The sequence below is a fragment of the Vulpes vulpes genome, chromosome 14, assembly GCF_048418805.1.
Source record: "Vulpes vulpes isolate BD-2025 chromosome 14, VulVul3, whole genome shotgun sequence".
Classification (NCBI taxonomy): domain Eukaryota; kingdom Metazoa; phylum Chordata; class Mammalia; order Carnivora; family Canidae; genus Vulpes; species Vulpes vulpes.
Window position 1 is genome coordinate 137,094,296 of NC_132793.1, and position 20,585 is coordinate 137,114,880.

Consider the following 20,585-nt stretch of genomic DNA (forward strand, 5'->3'; position numbering starts at 1 on the left):
ACCCAGTTCTGCTGCAGTGACCCTCCGGAAATGGCAGCAATTTAATGGTTTATTTAACAGAAGAAAATGTATGTAATCAGTTCTTGCTGCTACTAAATAAGTAACTAGAGGCAGAACAAGACATATTAGGGAATATTCTCTGTTTCCTAATTTAATCACTTTTCATTTAAATAGTCCTACACATTCTACAAAGTTTTTCTTACATGTTTAAGGGAAATTGAAAATGATGAGCAGTGTTTTAACCAATCACAACCTTCTTAGGATCAAGTTTACTTTGAAAAGTGTAACATTTTCTGTGACTTGCGTTTCTGGAATTCACTAATTAGGAATAAACCTCCTTATTCTAAGAATGCTAGAAATCAGCCTTCTCAGCCAGCCATATTAACTCTAAAATCAGATAGGACCTAACTAAAGATAAAGTGCTTCCCTTTACATTTACTCCTGTTACTGATTTTTGTTAGTTTTTTTTTTTTTTTTTTTTTTGAGATTTATCAATTACCAGCAAGGCTACTCTAAGTGTGACACTACATATTGTAACATTATATCTCTTTGAAAATATTGTGCATATATGGGACGCCCAGGGGGCTCAATGGTTGAGCATCTGCTTTCATCTCAGGTGGTAATCCTGGGGTCCTGGGATCTAGTCCTGAATCGGGATCCCTGCAGGGAGCCTGCTGTGTCCCTGCCTCTCGGTGTCGCTCATGAATAAATGAATAAAATCTTTAAAAAATAGATTATAAAATCTTTATAAATAGATTGAAATATTGGTATATCTAAATATAATCTTGTACTACCACTTAAAAATCATTTACGTTTATGAAAAAGATATTATCTTACAAGGGCATCAAACCAAAGTGAAAAAAAGCCCAAGTCTAAAATTTATGCTCAGAATGTCAGCCTGTTTGTCAAGTTTACTTAAATACCGTGTAATTAAAAATGAATTTTAAAAGATTAAATTTGAATACTGGGAGTCCATGGCTTAACTTAGGATGTCTTATATGAGAAAACCAAGCCTAATAAAATGTATTTTCAGAAAAGTTACTACCAACCACAACCATTTGCTTAAGGTCAAGAATAAAGCCATTACTTTCTTTCTTTTCTTGGCTTGTTATAAAATAGCCCCTATTCATCATCATAAGTATCCAAATATACTGCCTTTCTGTAGTTCTCCGATACTTAGATTTGTTCAATATTTGTACTTTGGATCGAGGAGGCCCTTTCTCTAAGAAGCGCCATTGCCTGACTGATATTCAATGAAGATGCAGCTAGTGATCCAGAACCGTGATGAGCAAGGAGGGAAGCATCTATCTGTAAATGATTTATATTATCTGAAAGGTCCACCAAATCTTCTGCCCCTTGCTACCCCCACTTTGGTGAAACAGAGTTAAGTCAAAGATGAAAAAAATTCAATACGTTACTTACATAAGCGTTAGATGTTTGTAGTTATAGAGCTCCTTGGGAACCAAGGTAAAGTGGTTCCCATCCAGATACCTAAAAACAAGGAAACAATATTATCTTTTTTTTTTTTTTTTTAAAGGAACAGTGGCGTGGTGTGACACTATTTCGCTCTTAACTGAGGCAAGGAAGCACTCTGCAATTCTGGCTTTAAGATATGCTCCTAGCGGGGCGTTGTCAGATAAAAGAAGTAAAGGCGGGGGGAGCACAGCTGTCCAATTCAGTAGAATTATTTTGTGGGTTGCTCAGTGTACATTATAAAACCAAGGGGAGACTGGTGAGTGCAGCTCTTTGTGGCTTATGTGATGAGGCACGTCGTGTGTCCAACCATTTGTGCATCAGGTAGAAGGTTCGTGCAATCAAGCATATTTTTATTGGCCTCCAGTCTGCTTGTATTTATGTGGGGACAGTACCATGAAATGCATTCAGTACTGCCAGAGTCTTGCTCCTGAGGGCAAGGCCCCTCTTCACTGCCGTTAACACGTAGCCATACACTTAGTAAATAACAGTGGACGCCTTAAAGGAGGTATTTAGGAATTCCAATTAGATCTCAGGTGAAAACAATATCCTAAACATAATTTTTAAGATAACCTCAGAAGGTTTTATAGAAAATCACAACCTTTAGCAAGAGCACACATGTAGCATATATATATGTAAAAGGAATAATTAGACAACCACGTATATATATGGGGTTTCCTCTTCTGATTAAAGTCAGCAGAATCATCTGAATTTAGATAGACTTTGGGGTTAACTGGCAAGATGTAAAACTAAGTGAATGCTTACAGTTCTGTCCCTAACGTCACATACAAAAATAAATAAATAAATAAATAAATAAATAAATAAATAAATAAATAAATAAACTCCACGTCAACGAGGGCTGTGTTTTCTGAGAATGTAGACGATGAAGGTCAAACGTCTTTCCAGCAACGTGGGCCATCTGCTTTGGATGTGCCCACAATTGCGGCATGTTGGGCACACAGCACCTCCTACCCCAGTGTTGTGGCCAATCTTGAGGTCTGAGGTTGAAGTTACCAGTATTTTTGCTGGATAGAGAAGTAGCTGAGAAACTGCCTCAGATAATAATCTCTTTCAAACAGTTCAAAATAAAAGGTTTATGTAAATGGCACAAAGTATCATAATCTGTAATAGACACATGACTAAGAATCAGGCCTATGTTATGACATCCAACCTATCTATGCCTGTTCAAATTTTCTGACTTCACATTTCTTCTTCGACTCGTTTCTTTCCTCCACCTCAGCCTTGGTACCGCTAGAGGGAAGCATAATCCCATCTACCTCAGTATCCTCCCTTTATTCTGGAAAAACGTCATAACAGAAAGCTAAAAAGATTCAGAATGTGTGCTATGGATGTTTACATGTAAAACAATCTAAGAGAGGAATTATATGGAACTGATTAAAAATAATAGATACCATTTGTTCAAAATTGTCCACTAATATGTCCTTGTTTTTGCCAAATTCTTTAATAATTTAATATAATACACAATGAAGTTTTTCTAGTACATGCATGCATGTGATCGTAGAGAAGGATCCTGCTGCCTTGGTATGATTCTAAGAATAAGCTCTTGGGGAGGTAAAACTAGAATTCACAAGAGAGGAGTTAATATTTTCCTCATCTCTGTGACATATTTCTTCAGAAAAATACGACTTTTCAATACTTTGTAAAGAAACAGATTGAAGATCCAACTGTCTGATGGAGAAACATATGGATGGCATCGGCAGGATGTGACTCAAGCAGGTGCTTAGGTGTAATTTATTATTTTATTTATGTATTTATTTATTTATTTAGTGTAATTTAATACGGAAATTAGAGAATGTTTAAAAGTTTTTGATAGGCAATCGGGTAGAAGCATGAAGGTTTGGGCCAGTTCAGGAGAGATTCCCCGTTACAGATGATCTGGTTATGCCGAGTGCTGTGTTCGTGGCTGGGGTGTTTCCAGAATCGATGCTTTGCATACAGAATACTCTAAAGGCATCTAGCTGGATGGAGAGTAATCTTCGGAAAGAAACACTTACTAAAATAAGAATTAAGTATCTGATTACACACACGCACAAAGCAGTGCTTATAGCCAATTAACAACCGTGACTGGTGGCGAGAGAGAAGCTAAACACTTCAGAGCAGTTCAGATCCAAGAGGGACCCTCTGTGTCTCCGCGCGAAGATCACACCTTTCTTTTCCCCTCAAGTGTTCAACTCAGGACCAGATCAGGACTCGCAGAACTGCACCTGACTTGCAGATCAGTTCTCTGATAGCCGAAGGGGCATCTTTTGAAACTCATAACACCTCTGTTGCATGTTTCCAGAAGTCTATCCAAGCCACTCGTTTAGAATCTTGCTTGTACGCGCGTGCGTGAATTACAGGTGCACAGAGTACACTGGAGCTTAAAGCCCTTCTGACAGGTAGTTCCACGTAGGAGAAAACAGAGGCAAAAGGCGCAACTGCATTCGCATCGCACCTCTGTCCCTGCTACGTTAGTCTACAGATTACGTGAATGGAATGGTGCGTGCATGTGTCATGTTATTCAGGCAACCTTCTCTTGAATTTATTCCATCCCACATACGTAACACGAGGCAGCTAAGAAGGTGCGCACGCGCATGGTGCTGGGGATCTAGAGGGGTGTATACTGACCATGCTGTCTGCGGTCGTTATGAAAAATCTTAGGGATAACTGGCCCCACACCCTTCACAATCTAAAGGATTCTAACTCAGGTCCAGAGGGCAGGACCTCTTGCTAAGGATTAAGATTATCCCAGCTTCTTCTACATCCTGGATATTTACGTATCCCATGTGGGAAGCTACTATCCAATCAGGGGACACAGTGGTAAAGAATAATTAACCATATGGAATATCCCAGACATCGTAGATAAGCTAAATACAACACAGCATCTCCCAAGGTGTATTTGATGGCATCTGAGTCTTGCAAGATGGTCCAGGGAAGAGGGCTATGGAGACAAACACGGGTGGGCGCTATCTCATCTTTTACCGTCCTCTCTTGGGGCGTCACAGCAAACCTTAGCATGATACCGATGCTGAGAAATCCCACAGTGAATAGGAGGGAAACACACACAACCAGCATTCCCCAAGTGTATCTAAGCTGGCTTTTATATGATCTTAGGGCTTGACATGATGCTATTTAATGGCCTACAGAACAGAATTTGGAGACGGGCCTCTAAAGACTTTTGTTTGGTTTCCACTTCCTGCGTTGAAATGGGATTTGTTAAGGACACAGAAAGGCAAGCTCTACTTACAGTTCGGTGACGTCTCTGGGAATACCTTTGGGCAAGACCTTCAGGCCCTTGTTGCTACATCGGACAACTGTATCCAAGCACGTGCATTCCGTGGGACAGCGCGAGAGTGGAGAACAGCTACTGTCGTCATTTCCTAAATGGCCAAAAGAAACACAGGAAAACCCAGATGCGGGGCTTTGGAAATGCTAGAAGGGATGTTGTGCTTTGACCCTGACAAACACCAGAGTCTTGAGCCACGAGATCACTTATGTGCGTCCAGCACCTTGAGTATTTACAAACTGATGCCATCCGTTCTACAGAGCACTGCTTTCTGATTGCCTGGGGCCGGATTCCAGGAAACAAGTCACAATTTGTATAATTCATCCAATCATAACAGCAGTTTTCTTTGTTCAGTTATTTATAAAAATCACACTTTTAATGAGACTATGTAAATATAAACTGAATTACAGAGAAATTATAAGGACACAGCCGTGAAGAGACATAAAGGGGTAGGTTAATTTAAAACGTTTAGCAGAAAAATCTACATGCCCCTCATTTTATTTTATTTTATTTTATTTTATTTTATTTTATTTTATTTTATTTTTCAAGACTTAGTTATTTATTTATTCATGATAAACATAGAGAGAGGGGGGTGCAGAGACACAGGCAGAGGGAGAAGCAGGCTCCATGGAGCCTGACGCAGGACTCGATCCCAGGACTCCAGGATTGCACCCTGGGCCAAAGGGGGTGCTAAACCGCTGAGCCACCCAGGGATTCCCAACATGCCCCTCATTTTAAAATCTAAGGCTCAAAGGGGCCCTCCCTTCACCTGGCTCTCCCTACCTTACAAGGCCATCATGAGAATCAAATATTGTGATGGACACAGAGCACTAAAAAGTGAAAACTGGGGATCCCTGGGTGGCGCAGCGGTTTGGCGCCTGCCTTTGGCCCAGGGCGCGATCCTGGAGACCCAGGATCGAATCCCACGTCAGGCTCCCGGTGCATGGAGCCTGCTTCTCCCTCTGCCTGTGTCTCTGCCCCCCTCTCTCTCTCTGTGACTATCATAAAAAAAAAAAAAAAAAAAAAAAAAAAAAAAAACCGTGAAAACTGCTATCTTTGTCAGGCTTACTAGAATTTCTATTTCTTTTCAGCCAATTGCTTTTCTCCTTTGAAAATGGCAGTAACCAAAAGCGATGCTTAGACTAACGATGTCACAATGAAGCTAGAGAAACGGTGTCAACCACACTTTGGAAACTGGGAAATTTAAATAAAATTTTCGGGAACGCCAATCAAGCCGACGTGGGTCCGTGAAGGCAGCTCTGAGGAAGTATGTGCCCTGTTTCTAGGCCTAAATAAACAAGAGCAAAAAATGCACAGGAGACAGCCACTGAAGGCCTGGTGACCAGAGGCCTAGCAAGGCCTTCTTACCGTCGTCACACGTGAAGTCTTGAATGGCGACGTCCTGGATGGGGATTTCTTTGAGGAAGTATGGTTTCTGACAGCGAGGATTTCCGGTTACAATTCGTTTCTTCCTGAGCCACTCGCCCAGCCAAGCCAGGTAGCAGTTGCAGTTAAAAGGGTTGGCCAACAGGTTTCTAAGAGCCGCGAGGAAACAACGCAGGGCTGAGTGTGGGGTTCCAGGGTCTTACTTCTCAAAACCCCATGCTGCCATTTCCCCCCCAACCCCATTTCTGCTAAAACTACTGCTCCTCATTCATGCTTGCCCCTACCCACCAACCACCTCCCCCCGCCCGCGCCCGGCCATTCACTCTCCATCATACTCAACACACAGGATGCTTTTCTTTAGGCTAAGATATTTATGTTTGGATCTTAAAAAATAACAACACTTTCATGTAAGAATTCTTCAAATGATTTCATGCAGAAAATAAAGCGAGGGCAGCAATTTTGGGGGTTTACACGCTGGATCCCGACAGAGATCTCATTCAGAGAGAATTTAAACTCGTCAGCGATCTGACGTGCTGTCAAACTTCCCTACACTGATAATGCAGTAATTTAATATAAAGATGAAGGCTGATTACCTTATATTATTGAGTTTAACCTGACAACAGCTATTTCATTAATTTGTCATTTCGAGATTTCCATCTCTTATTTGCTCCAGAGAATAGGTTTCCCATCTAAACTGACAGCTGAGTTGATTAAATGCCAGTTATAAAAATGAATTTACTTCTACAAATCTCAATACTTTTGGCATCTCACCACTTCAGCACAAACCTATTGACAACCTTATTATTTATAAACATGCCATCTTTAATATGCACAAATTATTCACTCGATGTAAAGTGTCACATTTTATGTGGAAAGAGGATTAAGTACTTCACTGATGGATGGATGCTTCCCGCAAATTATTTCTTCAGTGACTTGAGCTATGTGGGATGTGTTTTTTTTTCTAACTACCTTTTCAGTTAGATTAGTATATTTAGATGCCATCGTTCCTAGGAAATCAAATCCGTTGTAGGATTTATCATTTCAAACATTGCTTTTTACATACTGACATTTAAGAGAGCTGAAATACATTGTTTAGACGTTTTTTTTCCTCTTAAAAAAAAAAAAGACCTTCTGAGTTCTGACTATAGATCTACAAATATTCTTTATTTTCTGTCTCCATAAAATGTGCTCTTGGACAGGCTCAACCTATTTCTTCAATGTTTTCCTAATATCGTGGTAAATGCCCTCTGGTGAGCTGTTTTTATTGTTGGCCCGGCCATCCTAATGTGACTCCTGTCGCCGTGAATGCTCCTTTGGAGCAGTTTGTTGGCAATAACCTTATCAGCTCCATTTTTATGACACCTGACGCCAAAAGGACTCTGGTGCAAGAACACTGGGGAAAAGCCACGACGTTACTGTGATGTGCGGTGCCATCGAGTCACACTAAGACGCAACTTTAGAGATGACGTCACATCACATTGTCGTAAAATAGAGCTGAAAAATGTTACAGTCATCGTTGGATTTCAACACCTGGCCGTATGCAGCGTTGATAGGAAAACTACGGCACGTTCCACATCGACAAATTCTGTTGATCCCCGAACACTTGCCCCCATTTTTGTGAAATGCCTGATGAGGCCTTCAAATGCGACTGGTGACAGCAAGCGATGCGACGCCCCGGGGGCCGCCCCTAAGGCGCAGGCCCGGTACTTACAGGGTGGACAACGAGTGCAGGGTGTCGAACGCCCCCGGCGCGATGGTGGCGATCTGGTTGTCGTACAGCGAGAGCAAGCGCACAGAGCTCAGGCCCGTGAAGCTATCGTTGCCAACGCAGCTTATGCGATTGCTTCGCAACATCCTGAGGGAGAGAGGACAGTGGGTCACTAGGCCCCGCACGGGCAGGCGGAGGGCAGCGCACCACCGGGCCGAGGACGGGCAGCGCGGGCTCGGGAGCCCAAACCGGCCGAGGCCCGCAGTTCTCGCACCTTTTCTTCCCCCCTCCCCTTTTTTTTTTTTAAGATTTTATTTATTTATTCATGAGAGATACAGAGACACAGGCAGACGGAGAAGCAGGCTCCCTGCGGGGAGCCCGATGCAGGACTCGATCCCGGGACCCCGGGGTCCCAGCCTGGGCCAAAGGCAGATGCTCCACCGCTGGTCCACCCAGGGGGCCCGCACAAACTATTTTCTTTATGAGAATTATTTTATTCCTTTAAAGTTTGGGACTTGAAAAGAGACGATCGTTAGCAGACTCCAGTTGTTCACAGTAAAATTTAAACAGGCTTCTCTTGAAAGAATTCGGACTTTTCTTTTTTCTGAACTTTTGGTCGTTGCCGTCAGTGGGATTAACGCCGTTGTCCTTTCCCCATCACGGCCGAGGTTCTGGCTCCGTTCTCAATTCTCCGTTGAGGCTCCGAAGAGGCAGGAAACAGTCCTTGAAAACCCGACGTGACAAGGAACAGCCACCACAGGTGTCCCTGGGAGCGGGCGAAGCTGTCACGCCCTGGACCCCTCCGGCCCCGCGGCGCCCCTGCCCGGCTGGAAGGCCGCAGGACCCACAACCGAGAGGCGAAAAGAAGCGGGCAACAAAGTGTTCCCGTAAAATTCTAGGTTGTTCTACGGGAATAAAGGACACATCGATTTCCCTGGTCTCCTAGGGCACAGGCAGGGGGAAAGCAGGACGCCGCCTCTCACTGGGGCATCGTTTTACATCCGGAAGCCAGTGCCCCCCAGAAAGGGGGTTTCTGTCCGCGCTGCCGTGGGCCGCGAGTGACCAAGAATCCGTGGTCCCCATCGGGCCGGGGTCCCGGCCTCCTGGAGCCATGGGAGGACGCTGCGCTTCCTGTTGCTGAGACACCACCTGGGCACCCGGCCACGACGTCGGAGCTGTGGCCCCCGAGACTCCGAGAGGCCCCCGAGGCCCGGGGGGGATGCAGTCTGGAGAGGGGGCTGCTCGTCGGCATCTGCCAGCCTCCACGCTGACGGACGCCCCCCGGGGACAATCACATCTTGACAAACCTACTTTCGTTCTTTGGACCTCGGAGCTGGGGTCTAGGACCCTCCATCGGCCTCATGCAGTAGAGCGGGTGGGGGCCGCGGCATCCGTCATCAGTGCCCAAGGTCAGAGGGAGAGAAGCTGCTAGAAACGCACCCAAGCACAGGAACGCAGGGACTGTCGGGGTGGATCATGTGAATGGAAGCAGCCGGCCAATGCTCCGCGAGCCCTGGCGCTGTTACGGCCTCGCCCGGGTGCCCCGCACCTCCTACCTTGAGCCCACCCTGCCACGTGGCTGCATCTAGAGAGGATGGGGGGCTGTTAGGACCGGTGTCCTGAGGGGGACAGCAAGCGCACCCGCTCCGCACAGGAAGGGCCGCCCAGGCCCGGGGGGCTCGGGTCAGCCGCCCGCACAGCCACTGCCGGGCTCCGGAGCTGCAGGACAACGGGTCTCGGCGGGGGGGGTCCGTCAGGTGGGCCGCCCTCCTGTCCCCACGCCTCCTCGCTCAGCCCCTGCGGCCACCTCAGGAGCAAGCGGCCCCCCGAACAGGGCCCCCCAGACAGGCTTCGGCGTGTCCCAGGATCCGGGTTCCATGGGCCCTGGGGCGGCCGGGGGCAGGGGACACAGCCCCACGGGCACGGGCCCTGCTCCGCCCTCCCGTCCCCAGCACCCGCGCCTGGCAGCCCGAGGGCCCCGTCGTTGTGGTCGTCCACATGGTGCAGGGCACGCGGCGACGCCTGGCCCCCCACTGCCCGCCCCTCGGCCGCCTCCGGGTCACCTCCCGAAGCTCGGGGCTCTGACCGGCGTCCCCGCCAGGGCCCAGGGAGCTACTGAGACCCTGGAAACGCGCACGGGGCGGCAGGTATTTTGCTCTCCGCGGATCCCTGGCCTCTCTGGCCAACGGCGTTTAGGAGCCACAGACTGTCCCTTCCCCTCCCCCCACGCCCCGAGGGAGTGGCCGCAACCCGCAGCGTGTTTCTTCGCAAGGGGCAGCACCAGGTCTCCCGTCGGGCAGCCCCTCTTTTCAACGAGGCCTCAAGGAACAGACGACGGGGTCCGCAGGTAAGCTGCTAGCGACCCTGCCGCAGGGTGCGGCCTGGGCCCTGGGGCTCGAGCCCCAGCCCAACAGCGAACGTTGGACGGAGGCGTCTGAGGCAAAGGCAGGAGGACCGACGCGCTGGGGCGGCCCAGGGGCCAGATCCCAACAAGCGCTGGAGCAAGGACTTCAGTTTGTTGTTGTTGAGCAATCAGCAGCCAGGAGGCCTTCTTGAGCTTTTGCAAGCAACACACGTCAGTCAGGGGCATCCGAGCACGGGGATGTTCGCACGCACAGAACACGCATGTGTATGTGTGTGTGTGTGTGTGGGGCATGTGCATGTGCTGGTGAGAGCTGGAGGCAGAGGTGGGGGTGGGTGGGGGGTGAGCAGGTGTCGGCGCTGCTCCCCGGGGCCCGGGATGAGTGTCCCAGGCCAGTGAGTGCCAGGGCTGCGGCCGAAGCATCCCTCTGCGGAGAATACTTACAACGTTTTCAGGCTTTCCAATCCCTTGAACATCTTATGCTGAACATTTTCCAAACGGTTACTCGTGAGAAGGATTTCGTTTACACCAGCTGCTCCTTCAAATGCTCCTTCTTCAATGTCTGTGATCTTGTTGTTGCTGAAGTTTCTAAATAATAATAATAATAATGAAACAAAACACTGTTGAGACGAGGATTGTGAGCTTTTCTTTCTAACGACGAGGACACTGACACAGTATGTCCGATTGTTTTCTTCTCGGGAACAAGGGTTTCATGATTTCCCAGCCCTTCACTGCCCAGCACCCCTGAGGTTCTGAAGAGACCCCACGTCCTACTCCGTGGGGTCTGATGATGATACTGGGGGAGAATGCCGGTGGTGGAAACTACCAGCCCCATCGATGTTAGAATGATCCTGAAGGGTCCCCCAGGAGCATAAAATTCTTGAGGTCAGGTATTTTGCACGGATCTTTATGTCCAGCACAAAACCTAATAAGGAACTTTTACAATAAGGGTCCCTGATAAAAACGATGGAATGAATGAATGACTCAAAGAAGGCAGTCACGTAGAGAAAAGGGTGGGCTAAGTGTGAGTTTTCAGGTGGCATCAGAAATGTCCCTGAATTTGGGTTTGTTTGCAGTTAAACTGCTCATTGTAGGCATGAGTCAAAACACCCAACGGCACTGACTATTTTGTGTGCCACAGACTCTACAACGCTTGGCCGGAGGGCAACGACAGCCGTGGAGGTGACGCCTGCCCAAAGGTCCTACCCTCCGCGTCCTCCTGGTTCCCGCCAAGACCGCACAGGCCCCCAGAACAGGGACCGGTGTGATGTGTCATTTCCTGCGTCCCGGAGCACCGCACCCAGTAGCTGATCAATAAACATGTGTTGGATGAAAGGTGCGGCTATAACGGGAGCACAATCAGGGTCAGTGGAAAGGAGAACAAGCAGCGGGAACCCCTGTGGGACGCAGGCCAGGCGGGGGTGGAGCGCCCAGGGAGGAGTCCGCCCGGCCACGTGCAGTCGGCGCGGCCCCGGGCTGCTCACACTACACACAACGACGCTCCCTTTCGCTTCCGTTCCGATGTGGCCTCTTTTTTTTTATTTTTTTTATTTTTTTTATTTATGATAGTCACAGAGAGAGAGAGAGAGGCAGAGACATAGGCAGAAGGAGAAGCAGGCTCCATGCACCGGGAGCCGGATGTGGGATTCGATCCCGGGTCTCCAGGATCGCGCCCTGGGCCAAAGGCAGGCGCCAAACCGCTGAGCCACCCAGGGATCCCTCGATGTGTCCTCTTACTTGGACGTTGTTCCCTTGGCCTCCGGGCCCGACCCCTGTTCTGGGTCTCCCTGCCTCCTCCTTGGGCGGGGGGCGGGGGGCAATACTGTCTGCTGCTGGAACTGCTGAGTTCATAAGCTAATTTTAAAATATGGGTTGTGGGTACGTAGTGACACAGACGAGCTATCAGGCCCGTCTAGCGATCGCGGACTTGGACTACCTTCTAAGGAAAGTTTAATGAAGCAAAAAAGTCAAATAGTTGACATGAATGTGCTGAAAGAGATAGAAGAGCGTGGTTTAGGGAACAGTAAAGGAAGTTACAAAACACTGCCGGGGCCATTTCTAATGAGCCTCGGTTGCTGTGTTCCTGCTGTGGCCACGTAGCACAGCAGCTGTGCGCATCAGTCAGGCGCCAGCGCTCGGCCACAGAAAATGCGGTTGGCGTCGCTGGAATACATAGAAAGGAGGTGAGGACTCGGGCTCCTCTCAGAAAATACCCTAAATTCATGTCACACGTAGTCAGCGCAGACACGCTTCCCCTTTATACTTTCCAATTTCCAAAGGAATCTGAATAAAACCGCACAGGGATTTAGAAAAACACACCACACCACAGAAATTTGAAAAGGTGGCTAATGCACGGCTTACATTTTACGTAACTGCGGAAGTTTCTTGAAGATTCCTGTAGCTTCCAGCACTGTGAATTCATTATTATTGAGACGCCTCGGGGAAAAAAAAAAAAGAAGTGAAAGTTTCATTACCAACAGCCAGGAAAGGATGAAGTTTTACCTTTCATCCAGAAACGTAAGATCATTTCATGATTATTCTAAAGTAAAATACAGAACATGTGTCACGGGAAATCTGCAGATTTTTCCCCATCTCACTCAAAATTTTAATGAACAAAATAAAAAATGCGAAGAAGCACACTGCAAAGAAAACCAATAATCAAAAATCGAACCCAGTTCCCACGCAGTAATCCTGGAGCGCAAAGTTTCTCAGACCATTTTTTCCACGTTTATCCCTCCCCCTGAAAGTATTTTTCCCCCAAAAAGCATTTTAGAGCATTTTTCCTAATCATTTGCTCTGCATGTTTTTTGCTAATAGCTCTTAAGATATGCAATTTATATGCTTTCATGATATGCAGTTTATAGGTGACATATACAACATTCACCCTTTTACATCGTACCATCTAGTAGAGCTTAGAGCAAATTCACAAAATTGCACACGTATCTTTGCTACCTAATTTCAGAACATATTCATCACCCGAAAGAGAAATCTCATACCCATCAGAAATCACTTTCAATTTGTTTCCCTCCTTGCCTCAGTCCTCGGCAACCATGAATTTACTTTCTGTCTCTATGGATTTTCCTATTCTGGACATTTTCATATAAGGGAAGTCATAAAAAAACGTGGCTTTTTTGTGCCTGGCTCTTTTCACTTTGCTGAATGATCACAAGACTGGTCCACGTTGAACATACAACAGTACCTCATTCCTTTTTACGGCAGAAAGTATTTCGTCGTATGGATATACCAGTTTTCTTCATCCCTCTATCAGCTGCTGGATATTTGTGTTGCTTCCACTCTTTGATTATCGTGAATAATGCTACTACCAACACTGCTGTGCGAGTTTCTGTGGATATATGTTTTCAACTCCTTTGGATATGTACACTAGTGTAAAATCGCTGGGTTACATGGTAAAACTATATTTAACAACTGGAGGGCCAGCCAAACTGTTTTCCAAAGATGTGTCACTTTTATATTCCCCCACAATGTATGAGGGGTCCAATTTTTTTTTTGTGTGTGTGTGTGTGTGTGTGTGTGGCCATTCTAGGGAAAGTGTTACCTCATTGTGGTTTTGATGTATGGTTCCCTAGTGCTTGATGATACTAAACAATTCTTTAGTTTCTTCTTGGTCATCTGTGTATCTTTTTTGGAGAAGTTGCATATAGATTATTTGGGCACCTTCTGACTGGGTAAGGCACATTTTTATTGTTGAGTTGTAATAGCTCTTTATATATTCTGGATCTAAGTCCCCTATCAGATAGATGATTTGCAAATATTTTCTTCCCAGTGCTAATTTTTTAAATGCATAATTTAAAAAATCCTTAATTTCCCGAAACACACACAAACTCTCCTGACAGATAAATTAGATGCTAATGCTATGATTCTTAATTGACAAGTAAGCCTGTTTAAGCTGTTATTATGCTGGAAGACATAACCTGAATTATTGTAATAATATTGGAAATATACAGAGCTTCCTCCATGACCCCAGAGTTCAGGCCTTTTACTGCAAGGTCTCCACACAATTCCAAAAACTCTGGAGATTTCAAATAAGTTTCAAAAACTAACAGGAATAATTAAAAAAAAAATAAAAAGTATCGCTATAGCCACAGGATAGTTTCTGTCATCTCTTTGAAAGCAATATATTATTTTTAATTATTCACATTGTTTAGAATACACTAAGTAACAGGCACGTGTGTAGGCGCAGTGGGAGATAATGTAGAAAACCCAATCCTCCGTCAAGGAGGTACAAGCTGGCTGCAGACAAAAGGATTATAGGTGCATAAAAGGACAACTGACTTTGCAAAGCACTCAATGGCAAATACCAGATGGTGCTATACATAAACGTTGCTAAGATGTTCAGAAAACAATGAGCTTCCACCAAGTTTTTCTTGAATTCTAAGAACACTAGCATGACTTTTATAAATAAAGGCACTAAAGGCAAACCATACATGGCAGAGAACCTACAGATGATCCAACAAACATATCTTAGCACCTCGTACGTGGTAGGCCCGAGTTAGGGTTATAAATAGAAGCCCGAGCTCATTGTCCTTTCAGTTGTTCCTGCTATGCTATCCAGGGTTCAGAAGGAAACTCTCCTCTGTGCTTTAGTACTTGATAATCACGGAGTCCTTCCACCTCCCAGCCAGTCAAGTAATAAAGCCTAGAACGGCTCTCTGAATTCACAATTAACACAGATTCAAGACGGTGACTCTCCAACTATTTTATCTGGTTGCCGCAAAAGACTATATACCTTCGAAATCTGTTACATGTTTAGAAAAATGGGTGCAGGCATAAGCAATACCCAAGAAATAGAGATCAAAGGGATGTTCTTATCATTGGCATTATTAAGGGCTAACTGGATTTTCGAGAGGTAAATTAATTTCCGCAGGCACGTCTTGGACAAGAAAGACGAAGCAAGATAGCTTCTGATATATCCTTGTACAAAGAAGAGTCATGGCCATCTGTGCTAATTAATTAAGATCAATCAAATTATTGAAAATAAAAGGGAAAGACAAAAATTCCAATGCTACGATGCTCTCATTCCCTCCCTCCCAACCTGGATTTTGGTCGAAGATGAACTCACAGCTCTGCAGTGTACTGGGGAATGTGGTCTGGGATTTTGGTGAGTTTTTGATTGGAGCAATCTACTGTGGTTCCTTCACAGCGGCACTTTTCAGGGCAAGCCAGATCTGCAAAGCAGTCCCCGCTTAATTTTGATCGATAATCTTCTGTACCTAGTGAGGATTCAAGGCAAAAAAAAAAAAAAAAAGATACTGAGTCTAAAGGTTAGAACATTTGTTAATTTGTAGGAAGAAAAATAGTAAGATAACTATAGATTATGCAGCAGGGAGACAACTTGGGGAGTTTTTGGTCAATGGATGTCAGGAGAGGGTTAAAACAAGGGCTTGGAATTTGCTGGAAAAAAGAGTAACCAGATTCACAGGACAGGAAAACATTAATAGAGATGAGCTTTTCACAGCTGTACTTTCTGCTGATCCAGTTATGAGCCATTCTAGCCTATTTGACAGCTAATCATACAATGGCTATTAATCGTTACAAAGTTTATTTTTTCTCCGAGTCAAGAATTTTAAATGTATCCAGTAAGAAACATAGTCCTATATATCATTTTTTTAAATTAGGGCTTTCAAGGCAAATAGATGTCCTCAGGTTTTAAAATTTTCTATGGTCTTATATTATTCTCTCCCTCTCACATAATCTTCGGAGACGCCTAAAAAAAGCCCTCTTTTTTTTTTTTTTTCATTTTGATTTTATCAAAAGAGACCAGTAAATCCTGATTTAAGCCTCAGCAGCTTGCCATGCTGTAGAAAGCTGCGTGACGTTCCATGGTGCTTGACGGAACCATGTTTTACTCATACCTGGCAACCACATGGTTAGATCAAGCACAACAGAAAATCTCGCTACATAATCACTACACCATCCACTAGGCCAAGGGGAAGACCGAGAGGAAAGATGAAGGGAAGCAGGAGAAAAAGCTACAGACGTTCTGGAAACGTAATACTGTTTACATGACATGCATTCTTCCCGCAGAATGTTTATGACCATAGTAAGAGTATTACTACCGAAGAGTTCCTGGAAACACAAAGTAGGGACTACACTGAAAGGTGCCTCCACTGTTCCTCAGAACTGCAGAATGGAAACAACAGCTTTCGGGAACAACATCCAGGAAGAAGTTCAAGGTGAGCTACAAGGACAACAGAGAAGCTCAAAAGATCTGCGGTTTCTTCTTGAGAGGGGGGGAAAAAGGGCGCAAAAGACTGAGACTAGAAGAAGGTACAATCAGGATTGAGAAGGGAGGACATTATGTTTCAGATCAGACACTTTTACTTACAGCCCAAATGGTGAATTCCTGCAAAAGTAAAGATCACCAAGAAGGAGAGAAAGAGCAATCCCAGTTAAGATTAATAAACACATATATGAAACTAGCTAAGGTCTCTTCCTTCTTTCCTTACTGTGGCAATGACAGGGGAATGGCATAGTATGACAGCGATCGTCATGCTTTGCAAACTTGTGTAGTGATTTTTTTTTTTTTTTTTTTTGAAGCACAGTGGTCTTTCAGGAAAAGCAAGGGCATACAAGATGCACAGCACAAATTAAGTTCTTGTCGATTCCTTTAAATGATGAACTCTCTGCAAGATAGATTTTCTTTTGAGTTATCACTATAATATCTAGAAGGCCATACAGAACCGTGGTAGGCAAGTACACATGCAAACTGAAGTGAAAAACCAATCAGGGAGATCCTCGAAAACAAATACATCTGGATTGATCCTTAGGTTGTGGCTTACATGCTTTTCAATGACCTTCCCGACTTATAAATAACGTCACTTAGTCGAAGTGAAATCAGAACCTCCTACAACTGCAAAGCTGAATGTAATCGTTTCATCAGATCTGGGCAATTAATGCCAGGGCATTTACGGAGGAGGAACTGCTGCACTGCAGTGGAAGCTTTCATTTTAAAAGTGAAATGAAGAAGTACTGGGAACAAAGGTCTAAGTGGCAGGGACGTCAGGTATCTTACATTTAAAATAGTCTGCATTCAATGCAATGACAATGATGTTTATTTTATGGAGACTGTTTAGGTAGGCTAAAATTTTTGCTGAAATCTAGAAAAAATAAAAATAAAAAAAAGGGAGAAAAGGCCCAAAGAATCCTTCTGAGTCCTGTCTCCTATTATTATGGCTTTAATGTAAATCGAATTATCAGAAATTGACAATTTAAGCCGCGATATCACAATATAAAATGTATTTTTAATAAAACCTATTTTGACTTCTGTCAATAAATAGGCAAAACTGTATCAGAATTTATAAAAACAATCCGATGTTGGTTCTTCAATTTGTGAATCAGAAATATTAATTTCTAAGTTACTAATAAAGTATATTTAAATGTAACTGATTGAATCAGTTGGTAACAATGACATTAACTGCCATAATTTGAAGATTTCAGTAATATTAATGTTTTATCCCATAGGTGTTCTGGTGTTTAGTAGATGGCTTTTTTGGGGGCAAATAATAGCTATCAGAGGACTTTCTGCTTAGTAATGAGGTAAAATTAATGAATTTTAAAGATTGCCTATGAAGGCCAATCAGCTTTTCTTTTCGACGTGTTACTTCTCATGTAACCATTATAATGTACAAGATCTTGGTGGCCCTTCTAGCTCCAAATAAGTAATAAAACAAAATCTGCTACATGCCTAAAGTTATTCAAATTATAAATCAATAATGCCAATTAACACATATCTCCTTAAAACAGAGACAAAACCCAGAACTCTTCTTTAAAAAATCAGCACGGTTTTTGCATACTAACACCGCATAAATATAGCTGCTAAAATATATTAGAGTCTAGAATATCCCCAGGAGATGGTGAATGTAGCCAATCAATTACTAACATATTTTTATATAATGGTTTAAAACAAACAAGTCAAGAGGCATTTTACACAATTGGCAGGCAAGGAAAATATAAGTAATTTCAAAGAGCTAGTTCCAGAATCATCAGCCTTGATAGCGTTAAGATTGTAGTGGTAAAACATTTCAATTACTTTTCTAAAAACGACATTTCATTCGTCTGCCTGAATTATTCAAGGCATTTAGTGCCCAGGAACATCTGATGCTTTCAGGATGTACGTCAATATAGTTTCTATGGAGTCATCGTGTCACTCCAGGTCTGCAAGAATGTGAACGCCCAAGGCTTACTTGCATAAAAACAAGCAGGAGGCTGCTGTTTTTGTGTAAAAAGTGAAGCAACAGTACGGCCAAATAAAGCAAAAAGTAAGGGGCGTTTTTTTTAGTATAAACCATGATATTTTTTTTTTTTTAAAGTCAATTTCACGACTGAAAAGACAATTCCGTGTGTGGGTGGCTGATTTCATGTAGAACTAGTTCTTTGACAACAGAAAGGTCTCTGTCTTTAAAACCAGCTCGATAAGCTACATTTTAAAAACAGGTTGAAAGATCAGATATACGACATAAGGAGAGAAAATGATTTAAGTAGAAGGCATAGGTTCACACATTTTAGCTACTGTGAGAAGTTTTAGATAATGTGCCAAAGTGAGAGAGAAAAAAGAAGATGGGGGTTCAATAATAAATATGTCTAACATCAGAAGCTGCATGCAAAGGTCAGGTTTTCAGGAAACAGCTACAAGTGATCTATGCAGAAGTCAGTCTATCTACGGGGCACCCACTGTACTTTCAAACGCATGCATATCAGAGTTTCAGAAGCTACATTTTATAAGGTCAGGAAAGGGTGTCTGCGTTAGTCCTACTACCGAGCAAAACCTACCTGGAATGAAATACTGTTCTTTAGCTAAATAAAAAAAGAGAAAAAAAAATAGAAGATGCACCTGAATGTCAGCAAGCAGAGATATGAGTTATATTAGATTAAGAATGGACTAAAGGTACTACAGATAATTAAGGGAATTATATTCACAGCAGTGGCTGAAGTATACTAATGTACAGTGAGTAGTAAATGTCTCTAGGACCATGGACAATAAACAGCTTTGTTCTGATATTAGCTTTTTAGTATGAATTAACTGCCGAATGTGAAATACCCCTGGAAAAGTCAGCAAACTACCCCAAACACAGAGTGTACTTTATCATAAGAACACAGAGAAGATGAGACCAAAACAAACAGCAAATTTCAATGAAGAAGGCCCTTTAATTAACGGTCACACAGTGGATCTATAATTGGCTTTTTATAAATAAATATAATATTCCTCAAATACTAAAAGATGGGCTTTTGGTAAAAGAAAAAAAATTATCCTCACAGTCCTATTTTTAAAACAAGAGGGGGAAAAATAAGAAAACACTTTTAGTGTGAGAAGCTGAGGGATCAGGAAATTTTCTCCCCCAAGTTCTGAGCCTAAGCAAATCACACAACCAAGTCTCAGTTCACTTTCTGAAGAAATGAGAACATGATTGATTACCTTCGGTTTCTCAACGGAGAAAAATATGACAAACGTGAGACTTAAGAGACGTAAAAAAAAAAATATCCTGAGCTTGCTAAAAGGCCTTTGTGAAGTTTGAACCTTAAAAATACAGTATGAAGTATCCAGGCCTCTTTTTTTTTTTTTAATTTTGTTTTTCCTTTTTGGATCTAGTGTCAAAAATATTTCACCCAGGAGCGCCATAGGAATTGCGTCTACAGCTGCCTTTATTGTGTCCTTGATGGAAGAAGAAGAAGCATGACCTACAACGTCTGGTGATTCATCCGAAGACCAGCTGTCTCTAGGTCTCCATAACCACTGTTTTTGGTAACACAGGGGAAACGTCACAGGAGGTAGGGAATTACCTGAACAACGGAATTTCTTGCTTTTGATCTGTCCGATTCTTTTGTTTGCCAGGCGCCGGGGGCTGGTGCACCGGGCACCACTGGTCTCGATGGGGTTGGTGTGGAGATAGTCCGCCAGCCACTTGAGATGGCAGTCACAAATGAAGGGGTTCTGGGCCAGGTGCCTTTCAGAAACACAGACAGAACACTTTATGCAAGACTCGCAATGAGCTAAGTCTCGAATTCACAGTGAAGACAGCGGTCATCGTACGTGATCCAAGGCGTATTATACATACATGGTCTGAATGGCCCGGAGAGGTGAGAAGGTCCCCTTGGCGATGGTCTGCAGCTTGTTGTCGTACAGGGAGAGAAGATTCAGGTTGTGCAGATCCTGAAAAGCATCTACCCGAAGGCAGTTTATCTTGTTGGCATTCAATAATCTGTTTGATCAAACAGTTGCAGAATTAAAGCGTAGCATCTCGTGAACCCACCTTCAAGATTCTCTCCTTCTTGAGAAACACAAGGGGTCAAGGAATTAAAACAGTTCTCGGAGCCTCAACACTGGCACTATAGCTGCAGCCAGGACCACGGGG

The 20,585-nt window shown here is 44.0% G+C and overlaps 1 protein-coding gene across 7 annotated transcripts in view; it reads right to left on the reverse strand.

Moving 5' to 3' along the window:
• Window positions 1-20,585, reverse strand: part of SLIT2 (slit guidance ligand 2) — a 352,220-nt gene that overhangs the window by 65,194 nt on the left and 266,441 nt on the right. For 5 of the 7 annotated variants that reach the window (XM_072738007.1, XM_072738006.1, XM_072738002.1 and 2 more), the window contains 10 exons: window positions 20,289-20,432; window positions 20,014-20,177; window positions 19,006-19,029; window positions 15,296-15,446; window positions 12,577-12,651; window positions 10,660-10,803; window positions 7,857-8,000; window positions 6,128-6,294; window positions 4,721-4,853; window positions 1,423-1,491 (listed from right to left, as the gene is read on the reverse strand). In XM_072738007.1, coding sequence (XP_072594108.1) covers window positions 1,423-1,491; window positions 4,721-4,853; window positions 6,128-6,294; window positions 7,857-8,000; window positions 10,660-10,803; window positions 12,577-12,651; window positions 15,296-15,446; window positions 19,006-19,029; window positions 20,014-20,177; window positions 20,289-20,432 — 1,215 coding nt within the window. The remainder of the gene's footprint in view (window positions 1-1,422; window positions 1,492-4,720; window positions 4,854-6,127; window positions 6,295-7,856; window positions 8,001-10,659; window positions 10,804-12,576; window positions 12,652-15,295; window positions 15,447-19,005; window positions 19,030-20,013; window positions 20,178-20,288; window positions 20,433-20,585) is intronic. The other 2 variants (XM_072738005.1, XM_072738004.1) reach the window with 1 other exon arrangement.